The 24,821-nt window shown below is 35.9% G+C and overlaps 1 protein-coding gene across 1 annotated transcript in view; it reads left to right on the top strand.

Moving 5' to 3' along the window:
- Positions 1-24,821, top strand: part of TRHDE (thyrotropin releasing hormone degrading enzyme) — a 363,340-nt gene that overhangs the window by 167,804 nt on the left and 170,715 nt on the right. Inside the window, exons 4-5 of the mRNA XM_045555234.1 lie at positions 19,933-20,087; positions 22,878-22,991. Coding sequence (XP_045411190.1) covers positions 19,933-20,087; positions 22,878-22,991 — 269 coding nt within the window. The remainder of the gene's footprint in view (positions 1-19,932; positions 20,088-22,877; positions 22,992-24,821) is intronic.

Raw genomic sequence — 24,821 nt, 5'->3', positions numbered from 1 at the left:
TGAGCAATTGGTTGTTCAGGAGCATGTTTTGTAATTTCTCTGTATTTGTGAATTTTCCAAAGTTCCTTCTGTGATTGATTTTTAGTTTTATACTATTGTAGCCAGAAAAGATATATAATATGATTTTAATCTTCATAAATTTATTAAGACTTGTTTTATGGCCTAATATATGTTCTATCCTGGAGAATGTTTCATGTGTACTTGAGAAGAATGTGTATTCTGCTGCTGTTAAATGCAATGTTCTGTATATGTCTGTTAGGTCCATCTGGTCTGAATGTAGTTTACCTTCAATGTTTCTTTATTAATTTTCTGTCTGGGTAATGTATCCATTACTGAAAATGGAGCATTGCAGCTCCCTAGTATTATTGTATTACAGTCTATTTCCATTCAGATTTATTAATATTTGCTTTATATATATATATATGCTCTAATGTTGAGTGCATACATATTTATGATTATTATTTCCTCTTGATGAATTGATCCCTTTATCACTATATAATGACCTTCTTCCTCTTGTTTTACAGTTTGACTTAAAACCTATTTTATATGATATAAGCATAGCTACCACTTCTCTCTTTTGTTTCCATTTGTGTGGAATATATTTTTCTATCTCTTCACTTTTGATCTATGTGTGCCCTTAAAGGTAAAGTGTCTTTTGTACACATTGTATTATTGGATCTGTTTTTTTTTTCAATTCATTTAGCCATTCTATGTCTTTTGATTGGAGAATTTTATCCATTTACATTCAAGATAATTACTGATAGGTAAGGACTTACTACTGTCATTTTGTTAATTTTTTCTGGTTGTTTTTAGATCCTTTCTTTCTTTTTTCCTTTCTTGCTTTCCTCTTATGATTTGATTATTTACTTTAGTACTATGTTTTGATTCCTTTTTATCTTTTCCATACCTACCATAGATTTTTTGATCTGTAGTTTCCATGAGGTTTACACAAAATAACTTATAGTTATAACAGGCTATCTTAAGCTTATAACAACTTAATTTTGTATAAAAAATTCAACATTTTTATTCCACCATCTCCATTTTATGTTTTTCATGTCACATTTTACATGATTTTATATTGTGTATTGTTTAACAAGTTATTTAGCTATTATTATTTTTAGTAGTCTGTCTTTTAATCTCCATACTAAAGATATAAGTGATTTATATACCACCATTACAGTATTATTCCAAATTTGACTGTGCACTTACTTTTACCAGTGAGTTTTATACTTTCATATGTTTTTTATGTTTTCATGTTACTAATTAACATCCTTTTCCTCTAGCTTAAAGAACTCCCTTTAGCATTTTTTGTAAGATAGGTGTGGTGATGAACTCCCTTAGCTTTTGTTTGTCTAGGATGTCTTTATCTTTCGTCATTGCTAAAGGAGAGCTTTGCTGGGTAAAGCATTCTCGATAGATAGGTTTTTTTTTTTCTTCAGCACTTTGAATATATCATCCCACTCTTCTGAGAAATCTGCTGCTAGTCTTATTGAAACTCCCTTATATGTGATATACTTTTTTTTCTCTTGCTTCTCGGGATCCTCTCTTTGTCTCTGATTTTTGACAATTTAATTATTATATGTCTTAGGGTAGTCTTGTTTGAACTGAATCTGATTATAGACCTTTGACCTTCTTATACCTGTATATTTATATTTTTCCCCATATTTGGAAATTTTTCTTCTATTATTTATTTAAATAAACTTTCTGGCCCTTTATCTTTCTCTTCTCTTTCGTGACATCCTATAACTCAAATATTTAAGACAATCATTTTGAATTACTTGTTTGATAGTTTTATATAGCTCTGTTTCTTTAGGGTTGGTTACTGGTGATTTATTTTGTTCCTTTGCTGGTGTCATATTTCCTTGAGTGTTCTTGATCCTTGTAGCCATGCATTGGTGTCTGCATTTGAAGAAGTAGGGACTTATTTCAGTCTTTGCAGTCTGGCCTTGTTACAAAAAGTCCTTCACTAGTCATTCCATCCAGAGATTCTTGTCAGGTTGTGTTGTGTGATCCTTGGGCTGGCTTGCTGTAGGAGTTCTCAAGTAGGCTTGCCTGGTTTGGGGGTCAGTAGGTGGGTGAACTTTGTGCCTGAGTCTGTAGGGTTGGGCCTGGAGCTGGAATCCATTTGGGTGGATTTCTTGATTGCGTCTATGGGGATGGGCCTAGAGGCTGAATCTGAGAGGGCAGGCCTGCAGCCTGTATTTCTGGGGCCTGTATGGTAGCCTGGTTCCACAAAGGCTTACCTGGCACTGAGGTGGGTCTTGGATGAGTCTTCAGGGGAGACCAGGTGCTGGGATTGGCCTGACTTCTAAGTCTGTTGGGATGGGTCTGGAGCCTGGGTCCATGGGGACTGGTCTGGTGCTGGGGTGGGCATGGAGACAGAGGCTGTAGAGTGGGCCTGAGGCCTGAATATTAGGGGACTGGCCTGGCATTGGGGTGGTCCTGAAGCCTGGTGCTACTGGGGCCAGCCAGATGCTATGACTGATCAGAGGCTTGGGTCTGCTGGGGTTGCCCTAGTATTGGGATAGACCTGGAGTCTGAGGTTATGTGGGCCTGCCCAGTACTGTGTTCTACTGGGGTGGACCTGGTGTTGGGTCTGAGGCAAAGTTCAATGCTCACTTCCCTCTTTTTCCCTGTTGTGGAGGCTCTCTCTCTCCATGTTACGCTGCATGTGGCTGGGGCAAGGGTAATATGGGTAATGTAAAACTATGCTTCCTATCCTCTTCAATGTCTTTTCTTATTTCGGTGCAACATCTGGTGTTGTAATCTCTCACCTGGCTTCCTTAGCTCTTGTGAAAATATTTTTATATGTGGATACTTATTTAAATTGATGTTTCTATAGATGAATGAGCTTTGGAAAGTCCTATTCCACCATCTTGCTAACATCTAAATTTCACAAAATCTAGGTGTCCATATTTTCCAAAGATTTCTCAGGTGACTTAAATGTATGACAATGGTTTGAGAGCCTGTTTTCTACACTCTTTTCTTCCAACAATGATTCTCAAAATGTGACCCCAGACCAGCAGTATTAACATTGCCTGGAAACTTGTTGGAAATGCAAATCCTCAGGCTCCAATCCAGACCTGCTGAGTCAAAAACTTTGGGCTTGGAGCCCAGAAATATGTATTCTAATAACCCCTCCAGGTGATTCTAATGCACACTCAAATTTGAGAACCAATGTACTACAACAGCAGTTCCTTTTTTTTCAGTTTTGTACCACTACCAGATTTTTAAAATACATTCATTTCTAATTAGTTATTTTTGTCTAATGGTGAAATAGTACACATGCAAGTTTCATTAGCTAAATTTGAAGGCAAATATGCATTCAGAGTGAGGTTAATTGTAAAAGTGATATAAATTAATGCAAGTATACATGTTGATAAATTTGTGTTTTCTTTTTATAATACATAATTAACTCTTTGCTTTTACTTCATAATGAAAATGGAACAAAGTAACTAGATTGTAGTGGTTGAAGAATATGAGCTAGACTACCAAAATTTGGATCTCATTTCTACCAATACCAAATTGGCCTGGGGAATTTATTTAATGTCTTTGTGCCTCATTTTCTCATCTGCAAAATGCAGCTGTTAATAGTGCTTTTCTCATAGAATTTTTAGGATTTACTGACTTGATACACATATATCACTCAGAAAGTGCCTGGCCTTGATACGTGCTTAAAAAAAATTAGTTATTCCTATGAAGAATCCAAGAACTCTCAGCTCTGTCATTTTCCAGTTTATTTTATTTTATTTTTTTGTGTCCTTGTATTATTAGTATAAACCTCAATCTATTATTTTTTTGCAGGAATCTTTGTAAGGCAACTATGTACTTTGTGATGGTTGGTTTAAACTAGATGATATAATTCACAAATCCATTTAATTTGGCACTCAGGTACTGCCACATGCCCTAGTCCAATGACAGTGAAGTAATGGGAAAGGCAAAACTATTATGACATCTATCAAACTTCTGCTCTCAGTTTAAGGTCCTTGATACATGGACCGAGGGAGAATATCTACATCAGCTCTTATGCTGAATATTGGAAAAGCTTAATCTATTTCTTAGTGCACCAGACAAAAATAAATACAAATAAAAGTTCTAGGTTACTCTCCCATCTTCATGGATGGTCCTATACAACCTCAGGAGAAAGCACCTCACCATGGAAGATTTTCTCTAGGTCAGTGCTTCTTAGACTATAATGTCCATGTAAATCATTTGAGGATTTTCTTAAAATGAATGTCTGATTCAGGAGGTCTGGAGCTGGTTCTGAGAGTCTGCATTTCTAACAAATTTCTAGGTGATGATGATGCTGCTGATTCATGAACCACACCTTCGAATAACCAGGCTAGAGTATGGCAGTTTTCTCCCCAAACACAAATTGTTCATGGTCCTCCACTACTTGAGTAAAACCCCATAAAGTTATATTATCTATATACAATATCCTTCAGTATTATTTGCTTCCATCCTAAGTTGCCTCCTGCCATTTCTCTTTATGTATCTCTTATGCTTCAGAATACTGAGAACTCATTTTGATTCACTGAACACAATATTCTTTTATGCCTGTATTCCAAGAGCCAATAAGATAGGATAAGAAGGTTGGGAAAGAGAAAGGGAGAGATGACTGTTTAATAAAGCCTTAAAGTCAATGTGATCTCAAACTTAGAAACTTAATGTCTTTGATATTTGCATGCTTAATATTTATGACATTTCCAAGCACTAAATTTTCTCAATAGATGATCAGTATAGAAAAATTCTAAAAACTTCCTTGAGTACTTTTTGCTTTTTAAAAAATGTCGTATGTAATCTAAAAATGTGGCATATTCTTGTACTATAGTGGTAACAACAACAAACCTGTTATATGGTACACTAATCTAAATACTTTGTACAAGTGTTTAATAGTTGTAAACTTCAAAAATATTTTTATAAATCAAAGCTAAAGATTGGTAAACTATTTTTGTAAAGGTAAATATAGAAATTGTGTTTATTTAATATATTTTATAATGTAATCTTATGAAGAAATAAACTTTTTTCCTGAAATATCATTATAATTATTTTAAATTGAGTGCCAAATATTTAAAGGATGGCTTTATGTTTCCAGTAACAAATAGAAGTGTTGGGGATGGCTATTACATTAAATATGAGAACATACCAAATAGTCAACAATGAATAAAACTTGAGGAGTGTCAGAGATCAGTAGGTCATAAGCTGAGATGTTAGAATTTTCTAAAATAAAAGTTAGAGGTATTGTATTTTTGTATCTAATTTGGAGACCTTCCCAATGATTTTTGAAAAGTATCATTTGCCATTATTATTAAATTGGACCCATTGGACCCCTTGGGACAAAACCAACAAGTGTAACCTGATTTTAATCCCTCCATCTACCTGCAGTAACATATGTCTAGACTCAGAGGAGTCTACTTCTAGAATGAGTTTAGAATCATAGACTCATAGAATTCAATTAGTTTTACCAAAATTTGGCTAATTTCAGTCCTGTGTATATATCTCTTGTGTATATGTGTGTGTATGTTGGGTTTCAGTGTGTATATATGTAATATTATGCAATATATACACTCATATGTACTCACTATGTATATTGACATATGCATATTAAATGAATGTAATATATGTTTATACACACACACACACACATGCACACACTGAGACCATGAGAAAGTGGACACAAGCTCCTTGAGGTAGTTAGCTCCAGAACATTCCAAACATTTTGTGGCAGTCCCAGGCCAGGCTGGAATTGTGCCATCCCCACCCCCCAGGATGGGAATATCCCAAATGCTACTGCAAAACATGAGTAGATGCTTTTGTGTCTTGGACCCCTGCATTTTAGTCAGTACTCCTTTTTATGTTTATATTAGAATATTGGTTTTCATTTTAATAACTATTCAAACAGATTCCAAGTACACAAATAAAAGATTTGCATAGTGTATTAGGAGGACAAGAAAAAAATAATGAGAAGGGTGTTATCCTTTTCTTCATGATAGTATCCATGCTGCAAGAGTACAGGGATCAGTTACATGTCATTTTGAGCTATAGAACCCTCATGCTCTATTAACTGTGGTGTTAGGAAAATGGCTCCTGGCAATTTTCCATCAGGTCTATTCCCTGAATATTTACATTAGGAGCAACATTTTATGATGAGTACAAAAAAAAAAAAAATCCTCTCTTCTCAGCATTTCCCCATTATGGGTACAAAATGTTTTCCTCCTTGTAAAATACACTTTAGGAATGTAACTTAGTGATACACATTAGATACTGGAGCTTGGAGAGGTAAAGGGTTCAGTTCAATCTCTGCCTCATTATTAGTTCTTTCTGTATTTCATTTCTTGATCTAATGTAAATTGAATGAGGGAATATTTGGAACACTAGTAATGGGTTTTGGGGAAAAAAAAAGCATTGAATAGAAGCTTTCAGAAACTCTTATGTTGAAAAAATTTGGAGAAGGCCATTTCTTTATGCTCTCAAAAAGATATTTACAAGAGTACCATGCACATTTGGTAATGAAAGACATGGCTCATATTTTGATCGATACCTCCCAGCTGATACATAATTCAGCCTGAATGGGACATGGTATTCATTTTTCTTCATGACACTGAGTAACTTGATGCTATTTCAAATGGTAAATCCATAGGTTTGGTTTATAAAAAGATAAAGTCTTTTAGTAGTATGCAGGCCAAGGACTAAATTGGTAAGGTTCTAGTTTTAGTTCCCTTAAAGGTAAATTAGCTTCATGTTAGTGTCAAAATTTAGTAAATGAACACAAATCACCATGTCTTCAGTTTCTATCATTGCACTATTTTTAAACTCTTTTCTTCCCTTTTCTTTCTGCCTTCATTACCCCAAACACTTTCAGAGATTTCCCTAGAAACCTTTAAAATTCACAGTGAATTTCAGTATCTCCTGTTTGTCCTACTAGCTCTATGAAAATAAATCTACTGTTTAGATGCCAGTGAATATTAGGTAATACTTTGTACTGCAATGAGAAGTGATAAAAAAAAATCAACAAGTAGCCACTGGATGTTTGTGATTTTTTCCCTTAAGGGCTTCAATAAGTATTTGATTTTGTTTGAAATTAATGCTATGCAGTTTTGGACTAAGAACCCAACATAGTCTCCTTTGAATTGTATGTTTGCATTTTTTTTATTGAATATTGTATGTACTACTAATACAGCTTAAGCTATGAGGAACTAACCTTAAGGCACAATGAATCTTTGTTTTCACTTTATCAAACCTACATAAATAATTTCTTTAGAGGTAACTACTTTGTATTCAGACTGTCTAAAGCACATATAAATTTACAAATACATTTTACTGACAACTGCAGATTTCAAGAGTTAAGAATGCTCATTTATAAATAGTACTGTTTTCATATTCTTTTCTGCTGGAAATGTGGATCTGTCAATTAAAGAATGTCAAAGAGCTATTCAAACCTCTAAAATGATTCTCAGCTACCTAAGACTTTTAAAACAAGAAAGACCTATGAGTTCCATGCTGTGGGATGGGCTCACTCTAGTAACTGACACTTACTAAAGAGCTGATTAGTGAGAGCCCCTAACAGAGCATTGTTTTTTTCTCCCTTCAGGTGATGGTGCTAATACATATGATTAGACTTGGTGTTCTATCTGTATAAAAGGATTTTATAATTTATTTGAGCAATCTGTTGAAAATGATACTGAATGGTAAACAATTCGGTTGGTGCAAAAGTAATTGCGGTTTTGGACCATGAATTTTAAATCATTATAACTAGGCTCAAACACATCTTTATTAATCAAAATAGGAACCATGACAATCAACACATTTTTGCCAATGAGAAATAAGTTTGTTTATTCCTGTAGTGTAAAAATCCGTGCTTCGGGATTCCACGAACTTTAGAAAAGCATTTTCTGCATCCTGCTGGTTGTGGAAGCGTTTTCCCTGCAAAAAGTTGTCAAAATGCTTGAAGAAGTGGTAGTCAGTTGACAAGAGGTTGGGTGAATATGGCAGGTGAGGCAAAAGTTCATAGCTCAATTCATTCAACTTTTGAAGCGTTAGTTGTGCTACGTGCATGCAGTTGGGCATTGTCATGGAGAACAATTGAGCCCTTTCTGTTGACCAATGCCAGGTGCAAGTGTTGCAGTTTTCAGTGCATCTCATTGATTTGCTGAGCATACTTCTCAGATGTTATGGTTTCACTGGGATTCAGAAAGCTGTAGTAGATCAGATCAGCAGCAGTGACCATGACATTTTTTTGGTGCAAGTTTGGCTTTGGGAAATGCTTTGGAGCTGCTTCTTGGTCCAACCACTGAGCCGGTCATCGCCAGTTGTCATATAAAATCCATTTTTTTTGTGGCATGTCACAATCCCTTCAAGAAATGGTTCATTGTTGTATACAATAAGAGAAGACGACACTTTAAAATGACAATTTTTTTGATTTTCAGTCAGCTCATGAGGCACCCACTTATCGAGCTTTTTTACCTTTCCAATTTGCTTCAAATGCCCAATGACTGTAGAATGGCTGACCTTGAGTTTTTCAGCAACTTCTCATGTAGTTGTTAGAGGATCAGCTTCAATGATTGTTCTCAATTGGCCATTGTCAACTTCTGATGGCCGGCCACTGTACTCCTCATCTTCCAGGCTCTCATCTCCTTTGCAAAACTTCTTTAACCACAACTGCACTGTATATTTGTTAGCAGATCCCAGGCCAAATGCATTGTTGATGTGTGAGTTGTCTCTGCTGCTTTACGACCCATTTTGAACTTGAATAAGAAAATTGCTCAAATTTGCTTTTTGTCTAACATCATTTCCATAGTCTAATATAAATATAAAATAAAGAGAAAGTAATAAGTCATTAGCAAAAAACATAAAGCGAGAAATTCACATTAAAATGATGTATAATATAACCACATTTATTTAAGAATGTATTCCAAAATCAAATGGCAAATTTCAACAATACTAAAACTGCAATTTTGCAACAACCTAACAGTATTCTTTGAAGGCTTTAATTAAAATTTAAATACTTGAATATATTAATATATAACCTGCATGGTATAAATGTGCCCAAAATATTCATCAACACTGTCAACTCTACCCTCCACTTTGGATGGATCACTACCCTTGGATGATGTGATGTCATGCTCTCCCTCTTATGACAGCATCTTGTCAGTAGTATTCTTTGTGGGCCCTGCTCCATTTTCCCCCTTTCTCTGCCTGTCTCATAAATAGCAGTGCTCCTCAGACATCTGTGTTAGCCGTCTTTTCTACTCAGCATTGGTCCTGGGCTCACCTATCACCTACGTATTAATAACTTGTTAAATCTTCTCCCCCACTCAAACCTCTCTGCAATGCGTTAGATTTCTATATTCAGCTTCTTATTAGATATCTCTAGTTGGATATTCCAGAGGCAACTCAAACTCAGCATGTCCAAAGCAGGGTTTGTCACTATATGCTTCAGTCATATTGACTCAGTTTTTTTGTTTACTAAAAGGACTGTACTCTCTCTTACTTCCTTACATTCGCTACTCCGGTAGCCTGAAATGCACTTTCCCTTTGGCTACTTCCCATTCACTCAACAGATTTCATAATTGACTTTCTCTAGGAAGCCTTTTCTCATTCTTATGTCAATATTAGGGAATTCTTTTGTAATATATAGTAATGGTAATAATGATAAAGGTGATGATGATGATAGCTGCATTAGTTTCCTATTGATGCAATAAGAAATTAGTACTTCCTTAGTGGTTTAAAATAACAAAAGTTTATAATCTTACAGTTATGTAGGTTGGAAGTCTGACACTATTCTCACTGGAGGCTTTAGGGGAGAATCTCTAATTTTTTTTAACTATTGCAATTTCTAGAGGCTGTCTGCATTCCTCAGCTTATGGTCCCCCTCCGTCTTCAAAGCCCAGCAATGGATGTTAGTCTTTCTCACATTGTATCACCCTGACACTGGCTCTTTTTCTGCCTCCTGCTTTCACTTTTCAGGATCCTTGTGATTATGCTGGGTTCACCTGGATAATACAGGCTATTCTTCCCATCTTAAGGTCAGTGGATTAGCTACCTTAATTCTACTTGCAATCATAATTCCCATTTGCAAGTAACCTAATATATTCACAGGTTCTAGGAATGAGGACGCGGGCATCTTTGGGGGACAATTTTCTGTCTACCACAATAGCTAACGGTTGTGGAGAACTTACCACTTGCCAGGTACTGTTCTAAGACCTCACATATATTAGCTCATATAGTTGTCAAGAACTATGAAGAGTCTGAGATCTTACTTTACCCTATTTGTAATCTTAATAAGTCAGCCTATCATTGTTTCATGAATGCTGGCAAGAGTCATCAAACTCTTGGATTAGAAACAAATGACATTATTATTCCAGCTATAGCAGTAGCCAGAGTATCAACATTTTTTTTTTTTTGGTGCCAGTTCCCTGAGCTCCAATTCCCAAGAGTGACACAAAGAGGTCCAGATGGTACCTGCACATACAATGGATTATATTACAGGTGAACAGGCCTGACCCTAGGGAGCCTGGTTCTTTTATAAGTGATGATATGTATGCCCACCCTTTGCTCTGGAGAGGACACTGTCTCTGCTTTTGCTATACAAACATCCTTAAAAAGCTAGTGTGGAACAAAAAGCAACCAGTGCCTGTGCTCATAAGACATTCAGAAATTTGAGAGACCCAATAGCCCTCACAGTAATCCTGTGAAATAGTTGCAATTATATTCATCTCCATTTTACAGGTGAGGAAAATGAGGAGCAGAGAGGATCAGTAATGTGCTCCATTAAGTAGCAGTATTGAGATCGTGTTCTTAATCCCCGCTCTACACGGCATCCATTATGCTGTGCGCTCATTGTAGCATATGCACTATACTGTAACTGCCTTCATGTGTGTCTTCTATATATATGCTTCTTAACTTGTTTGTATCCCCCATTAGTTTGTAAGCTCCATGAGAGTTTAAAGGGACTGTATCTTTATTGTTCAAGTTTATATGTCCAGTGCATAGATCATTCTGGTATATATTAGGTAATAAGTAAGTATTTTTGAAATATGTGAAAATACATTGTAAATGGAACCTTAATGGGAAAGAACCTTTACTTTCAACCTGTATTCTCTTAAATTACAACAAATCATTGTTATATAACAAGCATTAGTCAAGTTGGCCTATCACTAGTGGATGGGAATAAAGGTCGTTTAGTGTGTTTTCTGTGTTCATGTCTAATTATGTCCATTAAAGCAAAGACTGTGCACTTTGAAAGTACTAGATGTACAATGAAGGAAAATGCACAATATGATGAAGAAAATCAAAGTAGGGCTAATTTTAAAAATTAAAGGGTGAAAAACTGACACATATTCTCTATGCATGTGGGATAGGTCCTTGGCATAGAAAGTCTTTTTCAGGGAAAAAGGAAATCAAGCAACACATGAAAAGTGTTCTTCCCTTGCAATTGACAGTAATCAGTAAGTGTCAAGGAAAAGTGATTGCAGAAATGAAAAAAAAATTTTTTTTGAGTGTGTACCAGGAGGATCAGCAAAAACATTGACTGCGTATTATGGCCTAATGCTAATTTGGGAGAATGCTAGGAGTTTGAGAACTTGAAAGCTAAGCTTGTGAATACAAGTAGTGCTGATGAAAATTCTGTTACAAGCCAAAATGTGTAGCTGAAACTAGTCTTTTTTGAATGAAAGGGGCCCAAATAAAAAGTCCATCAGGAGAAAATTGTGTTTTGTTTTAAAACTTTAAAGGACTGACTCACTCTTAAATTTGATGGGAATGTATCCAAGAATAGCAAATCTTAAATTCCTCTCTATTAAATAAATTTAAAAACAATCATTCAGAACCTAACCTGTTTTTGAGTAAAAAATCTTCAGAATATATACTTGAAAGGAAGAAAATGATGGTTATTCTCATTTTATAAGTATTAGTAATAGGTTGTTTCTATAAATTTTATCTTATGAATATTGCTATATAAAATGCAATTTATATTTTTACTAGCCACGTGTTAACCTTCAGAGCAAAGATTTTTATTTTGTATACTTAAATATAAATGCATATGTAAGTAGTATCTTGAGCAAGTGTGAGTCATAGCATAATCAAGGTACAACTTTTTGATTTTTACCTGTTATGCCTTTACAATGTATTTAGTGTCCCTGAATGATTACACAGGCATATCCTATGATGTTTTTTGTCCTGTTCTTAGGTAGGTCCTATTTTGGTCTAAGTTATAAAATAAAATTTCATTTCAGAAATTAAAGTCCCTAATATAATATATTAAACAAAACTTTATCTTCGTTCAAAGACAAGACTCCTCCTTCTCTCCCAGCTAAGGCCTATGATGCATTCGATTCCCTAAGGTAGGGATGAAGTAGAAAGATCCCAAATAGTGATAACATTGATTTATCATATTTTGTGTTTAGGACTTAGTGTTTTACATGATCAAACTCATTTAATCTTCACAGTAACTTGCATGACAGGTACCATTAATATCCTCATTTTATCAATGAGGAAATGAAAGCTGAGAGAGGTTGAACAATTTGTTCAAAGTCCCAGAACTAGTAAATGCTAGGCCTGGGTTTGGATCCCTAACACTATAGACTCCAGAGCTTAACCATTATATCTGCTGCCCTCTGCTAAGAAGGCCTGGGCAGCAGAGCTGGAAAAATGACTTGGATCGTGATTGAGATGGTACGAGGGTGCAGCGTGAGGACAGTCCTGAAGGTGAAATTCAAACAGTGAAATGAGGCAGGAAACAGAAGTAAGAGTTGGAATCCTGCAGATCTGAGAGCAAAATGGGTGTGAGGTAGAAGGACCAGTGCCAAAAGTTCAGAACCTGTCCATGAATCCAAAGGGAATGCATGTACGTGGTACTTTGCCTAGGAGTTAGGGAGGTGATGTAAAAGAGCAGCAGAGCTTGTCATATGGCAACAAGTGAAACCACAGAACTGATGACCAGATCTGTAGCACTGAAGGCCCTTTCTTGGGTGTGTTATACAACTGTTTGGTTTGTAATCCCAGGCGAAACTAGCTGTAAGCTATATTTAGCATGACTTGCCATTACAAGGCAAACTATTCATTTATTTAGTAATTATGGAAGTGCAGTACTCGGGTGCAATGTACACTATTCTGGTGATGCGTACACTAAAAACCCTGACTTTAGCATTGTATAATTCATCCATGTAACAAGAAACACTTGTACTCCCTAAATATATTAAAATAAAGAAAATAACTGCCCTGTCCTCAAGGATTGGGTTGGTATTTCAGCTTGGATGTTAATTTCCTCAAAGAAACTTTTCCTGGTCATTCAATCTAAAGTTTTCTCCCTCTAACTCTGTCATTCTTTAACATACCCCTCTGTTGTTTTCATCATAGTCCCAATTGCAGTCTCATATTATTTTGTTGATTCTTCATCTATTTGTGTATTATTTGCCTCCCTACCCCACCCAACCCTCCCCATCCCCCTGAAATGGGAGCTTGGTAAAAGCAGGGTCCCTGTTAGTCTCCTTCTCTGCTGCAATGGAGTAAGGGCTCAACATATGTTATTGAATGAATGAATGAATGAGTGAATGAATGAAATATATGACATGTACAGGGACAGTCAGAAAGATCAGTTGTTCCCATGAAAAAGAGCTATGAAATTTTTCCTGTTCTGAAACCAAAACTTCTTCTGAGCAGAAAATCTCACACCCAACCAGGGAGCAGTGTTGCTTTGAAGGAAAATGCCACATTCTCTGATTCTACCAGGGGCTTGGTAGCAGGTCTGTTTTCTGTGCAGGTATGGGGGGGTCAGCTGTTGCATTGGTGCTTCTGAGTTGCTGAGGATATTTCTTTCCTTGACATTAAATCTCTTGTCTCCCAGGACTTTCTGTCCTTTTACAAGCTCAAAGCTAAGTCTGGGGCATTGGGGTTCTAATCTTATTAGGGACTCTTGTACTAATCTCAGAGTATTTAGATAAAGAAATGAATGACAAATCCAGAATGAACTGATAGGTTGGGGTGTGGGTGACTGGAAAGCAGAAATTGGCTGGTGAAGAAATATTGCTGAGGAAAGCCAGGACTCTAGGGGTTGTGGCTTAGGCTGAAAGAAAAGTGTACAGAGAGAGCAGGACAGTTGACAAGTCCCTGGGGTCATGTATCACACAGTGTCTCCTCTGTTCCTCTCACTTTTAGACAAAGCATGGAGTATGAGCCTGATTATGCAAAAGAGATGAACTGAGTCAGAGGATATCAGACTCTTTCACACTGGAGCCAGGGCTTAAATGAGCCCAAAGCTGGGAGCAAAACATCTTATTTTGGGCTGACTACCTGTGATGATCTGGAAGCTCAGATCTGACTGTGGCAGAGAAGAGAGGCCTGATAATTCACACAAATTTTTGTTAGTGGTTGTTTAATGATGTAGAAGATATTAGAGTGCATTTTTAGCTTACAAGGTTATGCATCAGAAGGATAACTGTAGCAACACTGCCACTAATGCTGAAGACTGGATTACAGTTGACATGTACTATTGGACAGACCCCATTTGGTGATCTTTGGACCTTTGGCCATGGTTGCAGGGTTCCTCCTAGCATGGGATCTTTAGGGTCATGGGACATGGTTTTCATGGTGGTTGATTTTCCTCAGGAGTGAAAAAGAGGAAGCTGCAAGGCTTTCCTAGGGTTTAAGCTATATTGAAAGGGGAGGGGCCTACTCAAAAAGGCACAGTCCATTGGCAGTGGGGGGAGCATCAATTAACAGTCTACTACATGATGCTTAAATATCTTCATCTAGAGCTCAAAGAGAGCTGTCTGAGAATATGGATGGTAACATTGGAGTGGATGAGAACACTCAAAGAAAATAAGTAGTACAGTGAGTGTCTTAGTATCTTTGTGCTGCTATAACCAAATACCTGAGACTGGGTAATTTGTAAATCATAGAAATTTATTTCTTATTGTTCTGGAGGCTGGGAAATGCAAGATCCAGGTGCTGGCAAGTTTGGTGTCTGGTGAGGGCTGCTCTCTGCTTCGCCAATGACACCTTGTTACTGTATCTTCCACAGGGGATGAATGCCGTGTCCTCACATGGCAGAAGGGACCAAAAGGGCCTAGGTTCATTCCCTCCAGTCCTTTTAGAAGGTACTAATCCATTCATGACGGAAGCCCTCATGACTTAATCACTCCCCAAAAAGCCCCACTGCTTAATGCCACCACAATGGAGATTAAGTTTCAAGGTGACTTTTGGAGGGGACACATATAAACAATTGCAGTAGGAAAATAAAACAGCACAGAAACTACAGATGGAAAACCTGGAAACTTTGATTTCCAAAGATCAGGGGATGGCAGGAAAGTAAAAAACAAAACAAAACAACAATAACAAGAAGGGCTAATCTGAGAAGTGGTGGAAAAGCATGGACATCCTGTTATTATAGACACTAATCAATAGCATGATGATTCTTATTAATGCCAATGAAGATAAAAATTGAGAAGTATTCATGAAATTTTTTGAATTTAGTTAATTCCAAGGTGTTTAAACATGGTGTTAAGGGGGCAAATTGTCCTGCATTGAAGTTGAGTAAAAGATGAGCAAGTAGGGAAAGTCAGATTTTTGTGTTAATTTATGTTATCACATTCACTAGTACTATATGAATTATTTCCTGTCTGTGGTTTTTCGGACTGTACTAATTAATTGGAAGCAGACTACTGTGCATAATTTTATCTAGGATTTTCTTTGAATTTCCAAGTAAATTAGATTCTGAAACATTGGAGTTTTCTTACTTCTGTTTTCAAGGCATATGAAAGAGCTATGGGTGCACATTTTAATGGATATAGTCTCATAACAAATTTATTTTGCAAAAATGAAAATGATTTAACTCATTGTGAATTAATGTTATCTGCCTCAAATAAGCAAAAGAATATTTCAGTTACTGACACAGGTATTTTTTTTAATAGATTCATTGAAGTGCATGAATAATGATATACAATAAACTGTTCATATTTAAAGTATCCAATTTGATGCCTTAACATGTGTATATACACATGACATCATCATCATAATAAACATATCCATCACTCCTCAAAATTTCGTGTTGCTATGTTGCAACCCCTCCCATCTTTGTTGCCAGGCAACCACTGATCTGCTTCTGACACTGAAGATTAGTTTGCATATTCTGAAATTTTATATAAATGACATGAATCATACAGTATATATTCTGTGTTCTTCTTTTTTTTTACTCAGTATAACTATTTTGAGATTAACCCATGTTGTGGCCTGTATCTATAGTTCATTTCTTTTTATTGCTGAGTATTATCTTATGTGATATACCATACTTTATTCATTGACCTCTTGATGGACATTTGAGTTGTTCCTAGTTTTTAGCTATTGGAAATATGGCTTGTATGAATATTTGTGTATAAGTTTTGATGTGGGTATATTCTTGATGCTGGTGCTCTTAAGTTATAAAACTATCATATAAGATTCCTTAACTTATGAAGGTATAGAGCAGATGCATAGAGTTAAAACACCTGTTTATAGTTGTTTGAACAAAATTTAAATTTCTTCAATACTTTGTTACAAGGTTATTATCTGTGTAATAGCATAATCTAAGCTTTTTCAGTTTATCTTCTCCCCCCACCATCTATGAACATGGTTTTTCCCATATTTATTATAAAGCCTATGTGTGTGTAACTAAGAGGCCGCCTCCTACTACCATGATTTACCCTGTTCCTCACTTTATTTGAATCTGGCTCCATTTACTGAAGAGTCCTTGTTTGATTGATCCATAACCTTGCTACCCAGGCCTGACTTCTATGCCCTTGAACCTCTGCATATCAACATGTAACCAGTTGCCTGCCTAGGTCATCGGTGCCGGATATCTTTGTCATCAATCTTCAACAGTCCCGGGACCATACCTGCTTATGCTGCTGGTTGGGCTTTTGCTCTCTGATGACTGCCCCCCTAATTGTACCTTCCTTTTGGTTCCAAACCCCTACACCCCCCATCCAGCTCTTATGTATGGTGTCTTCTTTCTGTGCTATTTGAGCCAATCCATATCTCAGTGTGTGGTTTGATCCGCTCACTTAGCCTTGGGGATCTGACTACTCTTGGCTCTTGGAAGACTACAGCATACAGAATTGCCTCTCCTCTGCAACAGGCTTGGTTCAAAGGGATTGCTCATTAGTCCACATGTTCTTACAAGTACATGACACCAGACCTGCTACTGCTGTTGCCATCTACTGGGGACAGGCAAGATTGACATATTCTGGTTCTGTTGTCTGGTTTGTTCATATTTAGGTGAGGTCTTAAGTTAAAATCTTATGTAGAAGAATATCTATTTGTTATATATTTGCAATTTGTACCAGTTCTCTGACAAATATTCCTCCCCTTTATATGCTTCAGCCACACCCACCTCTTCTGTTTATCCGACATACTTGTCTCATTTCCATCTTAGGGCCTTTGCTTTTGTTGTCTCATCTTAGACTACACTCCTACAGAGCATCAAACAAGCTAGGCTTCTGCCATTCTTCACATCTCAGGTGAGATGTGATTACCTTCGGAAGGCCTGCCTTGACCATGCTACACCCACACACCACAGCAATCCATCACATCTTATACTGTGATATTATCTTTGTAGCATTTATCATTTAGTAAATTTCTTTCACTCATTTATTACTGGTTAATTGACTTTGTGCACGTATGCACATAAGTACCATGATGGCAGAAAGCAAGGAGCTTGAAGGACAGAGCAAAACAATGCCTATACTGAGTATATTGAGTAAAGGAGACACTCAATGAGTATTTGTTGTGTATATAAATTCATAGATTACCTCTGTCTGCCTGTTGAACTCCTTTGGAAGTCCAACTTAAATAGCATTTCTTTCAAGAATCTCCCTAACCAGATTTGTTTTTTCTCTCTTCCAAACACTTTATTCGTAACTTATGATTTTCTCTATTGTGTTATAGCTATCATGCCCTCATTCTTAGTCTAAAATGTAGTGGAATATAGGGATAATATTTGACTAATTTTAATATGGATTTCAGACTTACAAGCACAACCAATGTTGAGAAGATATTTGTTGAAGTCAGGAATAAATGAAAATCAATCATATTATAAGACTTGATAAATTTTATTCTTTTTCTTATCATGAAATATTTAAAACATACAGAAAAGAATCAATAATATTATAACCAGTACCCATGTACCCATCACCAACTTTAAAAAATTAATATTAAATTAATAATATTAAAAACATTACTATTAAATTCCTATGTGACTGCCTTTCATCCCTTTCCCCTCCTTCCTTCCCTGAAGCAAACATGATACTGAGTTTAGTATTTATCATTGCTATATGCATGTGTGTGGATTTTACTATTACTATCTCTCTGTGTATGTTCATGAATGAGTGTCCAGTTACAACACATGGTATTATTTTGCTTGTTTTTAAGTCATATATGATATGGGTCATTTGAAAACTTACTTGTTTCCTCAATGTCATGTTTCTCAGATCATCCAGGTTGCTGCATGTAGTGTTAGAATATAGTGGTGAGATCATTTAGATTGCTGTGTAATATTCCTTTATATAACTATGTCACAGTTTCTTTGTCCATTATCTTGCTGAAAGACATTTAGTTTTCCCTTTTCACTCTTACAAACAATACTCAATACTACAGTGAACATTGTTTACAATTTTCCATTGCACCTTAGGGAATTGCTCCAGGGTTTACATTGAGAATTGGAACTTCCGAGTCAGAGACCATGAGCACTAAGTATGGCATTGTGATTAAGAGCACAGGCACTGAAGCCAGGATGCTGGGTTCAAATCCCCACCCTGCTACTTGCTAGCTTTCCCAGGAAGCAACAAACACCAGCTATTTTCAGCTTCAGCCTCCTTTGATGAGCATGTGTGCCTTACCTCAACCCCTGGCACCAAGTAGTCAGCTTGGCTTAGTTCCTCTTGGCTCTGGCAGGATCTGTGATAGCCAATTCCCAGCTGCCACTGCCTGCTTCTGGAGCCAGACCCCAGCAGGCCTGTGGCTTCACATACAATCACCACTTTGCATTTCTGGTCCATGGAGAGGTTTATTTTTGAGCCTGGAGATGTTTTTCAGTTTTCCCTTTTAATATTTTATCTATCATTGCTGTGTCTAGAGCAGAGTGAGCACATCAAAGCAAGAATTTTTTGTTATGTCACTGTAACCCAGAAGTTGATAATACCTTTGTGAACTTTTAAAATAAGCACAGATCTTAAAACAATCTAGTCATAGATTTTTGGAGCTGGAAGGTATTTGGGGGATAATTAAGGCCAATAACCTTATTTTATAGGTGAGATCTCAAGAAATTAAGTGATTTACTGATGTCACATATCTAGCTGATGGTGGCAGGGCCAGACCAAAGCCTGTGTGTCCCCTCATAGTCCTTTTGCGACTACATCCATGACCACAGCTTTCTCTATAAGGTATATTTACATGTAACATTGTATGTTTAACAGAACTGAAAAAATATGCTAGAATTTAAGCAACTAGAGAAATGACAACACATTTTAAAACTGATATAAAATGTTTTCTCTTGGAAAATATTGAGGTACAAGTAAGACTATAGTATTTACTGCATTGAGCTGAATACATTTTCATTAGGAGGCATAATTTCTTTGGCTGTGTGGAGTCCTGCTGCATTTGGTTTCCTTGACTTTATGAAATTTATTAGGATAGGCCTGTCAATAATGGTGTTGACACTTCCAACCACCTATAGCACTGGGCCTGAAAATGAACTGTGATGAGCAAGATGGCCGGCATTTACGGTAATAGCCTATATATCGCTGTCATGCAGAAATGGCAGGTAGTTTAATTTAAAAAAAAAAAAAACCTAAGAAAAAGCAAGTATTCCTTATAATTAGGATTTCTGGACTTATTTAGGTTATAAATTTAGAATCTGGTTTCTTTGTTAAAGACTTTGGAACTGTTTTATTCTATTTCTAGATCTTTTAGCTGTGCCTAAGCATCCGTATGCTGCTATGGAGAACTGGGGACTAAGTATTTTTGTGGAACAAAGAATACTGCTGGATCCCAGTGTTTCATCTATTTCTTATTTGCTGGATGTCACCATGGTCATTGTTCATGAGATATGTCACCAGGTATGAGAAAAAGGATCAGGTGTAAGTATAATGTGCAAGCTCTTGAGAATGTAGAATAATTTCAGGTATCTAGATTAAGAGCTAAATTATTATCCTCCCAATTAAGTTTTAATTTTATATGGAACACTATGTGTAGCTCTTTTTGGAAGATATGCTATTTTTCTCAGATGACAGCACACACAAAAACAAACACACCAATCATATTGAGTAAGCAACTGTTATTCCGTTTAGTTGCGGAGTCAGGTGGCACTGCCACCAGCAGCCCTTTGGAGCCCCTATCCAGTTGCTGTTATCAACCTTGCTTTAGTTTCCTGTGATTATTAGTGTGTATGTATGGTAAGTGCAGTGATGGCAATGATTTATTGCATTGCTGCAAGATGTAGCTCAGTTTTGTGTACGTGTCAAAATTTTCTTTTGCTGAAATCAATTTGTTATTCCCCTTTTCCCATCACATAGACACTTAGGAAGTCTTTCCCTAACTCAGCCATAGACTCTTTGTTCTCAAATGATTGATATTTTTTGTCTTGGCATGTTTAGAAATTCATATGTAAATTAGCCAACTTTGTAGTGAAGATAAGACAAAATTAATTTCATTTTGATTTTATGCACTTCCTTACAATGAGTGGGAGGTATAAGAGAGATTTTGCATGCCTTTCTGAATCTTGATTTTAGTGAAAAAAAAAAAAGTCACTGGAAATAGATGTTCATGCTAATAGAAAGCAATACCTGTCCAGGTTACTAGTAACTATGGATAGTTTTTAACTTAAAACACCAGAAATCTCATTGTAATACAGTATGATTTCAATATATTATAAACCCAAAACGTTTTTAAAAGCCAGAAAAACTGAAGAAAGAACGATGTGGAAAATGCTGCCACTGTTAAATGCTAATAAATGAATTGATCCAGGTCATAAGACCGTTTACCTAAATGTCAAGTTTTTTGCAGACACCTTGTAAGATGTTTTGTACCTGTCATGCTGGCCAGGTTGGGCATGTGTTTTTTACCTAGAGACTTAAAAGCATCCATTGCAGAGACAACCAGGGCTTCACTTCTGTGCCAAAGGGGACGGTTTCCACCTAAACCTACAACTCTTTGAGGCAAAAGCAGTTTCCTTCCGAACATTTCTATAAATGACAAGTTAGATATATAGTTCTGTTGAAATGAAAGCACATTGATAATGTATAATTAATTGTTCAGAGAACTGGGTTTCATTTGTTTCATACTCTAAGTTACTTTCTTATTGTAACTTAGTATAGGTAGACCACTTTCTATGAGGGAATGAACCAGGAGCTAGGAACAACACTTAATAATTTCTACCATCATTGCAAAATTAATTTCTATGTTACCCTCCCTCCCCACCTATTTGTTGTTACCATTCTGAAGACAGGTTTTCAATTTGAAGGAGAAACAAGCATTTTTGGCAAAGAATATTAAAACTTGTAAATATTTTTTGTGATTATCAATGTATTTGGAACTATCTTTTATTTGCATTTCAATGAGAGGTCCCCTTGAGGAAGAGATACTTTATTATTACAGTTGAAACTCTCAGTCACCAAGCTAGTTACGGGGCTCCTAAAGCTGTACATGGTGTGGCACTTGTCTGTCCTTCTGGACTCTTTCACACTTCCCTCCGCCTGGTCTGCTGTGTTCCAGCCACACAGGTCTGTTTCTTAAACGGCTCATTCCCACTTACAGTCTTCCCAGTAAGGGTTACTTACATCTGCCTGAAATCTTTTTGCCCAGGGCTTTTTCTCATGGCTGGATCATTAAAGTCTGAGCTCAAATGTTACCTGCTTAGAGAGAACATTTTTGCTTTTACAGTCTAATGCAGTCCCTCCCCCCATTTCTATAACACTTGATTAGGATCTGAAATCGTGTTGTACATTTGTTTATTTATTTATTTTTTACTGTCTGCCTCACCTTATTCCCCCTCCCTCCACAATAAAAAGTCAGCTGCATGAGAAGGGACATTATCTAACTTTTGTCATTGAATCTCAATTCTTAAGGATAGCTTCTGGCATGTAATGTATTTTTTTTTTTAAGAAAAAATAATTCCTCTAACATTTTCCTAAATTAAGCAAGAGTTTCATAGTAATGCATCATGACCTAATCAAAACACCAATAAAAAATATATGATTTTTTATGAATGGATCTCAGAGAGAATTTTTTTGGTCTAATCCTCACTATCATAGAATCAAGGAAAGTCAGGTGTGGAGGGCATTAAAAACACTTAATTCCATCAGTCAGCTAGTGTCATCTCTGAATTGCCTCTGCCACTAGAGAGTGATGCTTCCACACCTCCTGTGATGAGCCGCTCACTACCTAACAAGGCAGTATTTTCCCATCTTCTGCCATCTCATATGTTAGAGGGTTTTCTGCATTTTCAGCAGACATTTACCAACCCTAATTTTCATTCATTAGTCTGGCTTGTCCCTTGTAGGGCCACATAAAACAAGTATTTTGCTTTTCTCCATAATAAGCCTTCAAATATTTGAAGACAGCTGTCATCTTTTTTTCTCCTGATTCTTTTCTTCTCCAAGTTAAATATTCTTTTTGTGTCCATTGATCAATTTTTTTTTTTTTGCTGAATGCATGTATAAAACACTAATGTCACCCAAGTAATCAAATAAATCAATACAGTCTTGTCACAACACATTTTAAGATCACAAAAATCAATTGGGGAATGAATTCCAGTTATAGTAATCATAGTTTAATACATTTAATTTTAGATAAAATAGTTTAAGGATAGATTTGATTTTATTTGATGCCCATTCACTTTGTTACTGCAGTGGTTTGGTGACCTTGTGACTCCTGTGTGGTGGGAAGATGTGTGGCTGAAGGAAGGCTTTGCTCACTACTTTGAATTTGTTGGTACAGACTACCTCTACCCTGGCTGGAACATGGTAAGTGTGCTTTAATTGTTTGTGGCTTTTAGTGAAAGGTTGATCTGGTCTTACATTAGGCTTATATCATCGTTAAAGGTGAGTGAAAGTACCAACTGATGCATGAAAAAAATCAGCTACCCGATAAAAAGCAACACAAAATTTAAACGTTAGTATTCCCAAAGAGTTATTATATCTTTTATTTATTAGGAACTAAATAGAGTCTGATTTGTTTATACATTGACTTCAAAATGCAACAACTTTTCTAAATGGAAATATTTTAGATTGTAATATGTGATAATAGAAACAAATTATCCTTTAAAATAAGTCAGTAGAGGTTAATAAGTAATATTTTAAGTGCACAAAATATTTTAATACATAGAAAAATGAGAACTTAACATCTTGTTCCATGAGATAAAATATAAAAATCAGCTAAAACATTTGTGATTTTATTGTTGTAGATATGTATATTTTAGGATTAAATGACTTAATAGGAGGTCATTACTTTTATTTATGAAGAATTGTGCATATTATACCTATACTTTAGAAACACCTATACATCTGCACCTGAAGTGGGATTTATGTGCCTTAAGCTCTGATACCCTATATATTTTAGGGTATCCTAGAAAAAAACGTTGAGGGAAGGTGTGGTTTTTGCATGTATTTTATTTCAGTTTTTTCTTTTATATATACTTTCATTGATCAGTAAATGACTGAGTTATTATTAAATAGAACTCAGGTACATTTTGTTTTGAAATTCAAATTTTGATTTATTTTAAGGGGTACTGTTAAGTAAAAATTGCATTGTACCATCATTTATCAAATTCCAGGAGCTTAAATTTTACTTGTAGGACAGGTGATTCTAAATATATATATATGAAAATATATATTTATATTTATTTTAAACATTTTATTGAGATATAATTGACCTACAAAAAGCTGCACCTATTTAACGTATACAACTTGATGAATTTGGAGATCAGTATACACCCATGAAACCATCACCACAGTCTATGCCATAAACATATCCATCACCTGCAAAACTTTCCTCCCACTCTCTTTACGTATTTTATGATAAAAACACTTAATATAAGATCTACCCCCTTAGCAACAATACAGTATTATTGAGTATGGGCACTATGCTGTACAGTGGACCTGCAGGACTTATCCATCTTGCATAACTAAAACTTTGTATCCTTTGTCTAATATCTCCTTGTTTCCTCCTTCCCCCAGCTTCAACTCTCTGCTTCCATGAATTTGACTATTTTAGATTCCTCATATAAGTGGGATTATGTGGTATTTGTCCTTCTGTATCTAGCTTATTTCATTTTGCATAATGTCAGGTTCACCCATGTCAGCACAAATGGCAGGATTTCCTCCCCCCCCAAGGCTGAATACTCTTCCACTGCATGTATATAGCACATTTTCTTTATCTATTTGCCCTTCAATGGATGTATTGCTTCCATATTTCCATATATTTTTATAGTGCTCTCTTTTGATGTTCTAAAATATTATTAATAATAGGTGGTTATCTAATTGTCTGTCATCATTCCAAGTATAATTTGAAGAGCATGTAAACCAAGGTAAAATATGAAGGCATCAGTAAGTTATCATATAACTTCTCTACCATAAATTTAACTGGCTCCTGCTGAGTGAAAAATGTAAAATTACTTAATTAACAAAAGAAATGTTACAAGAATAATGCCATATTGATATGTTTTAATTATGTTCATGCAGTTTTGCCCATATTTTATAAAGGCAACAAATTTACAAGATAAGTTAGATTTATGTATAGATTTATGTATGTATATATGTAATTTTTAAAATATTACTTGAAGTGTTTTATTTTGG

Source organism: Lemur catta, chromosome 6, assembly GCF_020740605.2.
Source record: "Lemur catta isolate mLemCat1 chromosome 6, mLemCat1.pri, whole genome shotgun sequence".
NCBI lineage: Eukaryota > Metazoa > Chordata > Mammalia > Primates > Lemuridae > Lemur > Lemur catta.
The sequence above is the reverse complement of the archived record's forward strand: the minus strand, read 5'-3'. Positions and strand labels throughout refer to the sequence as shown.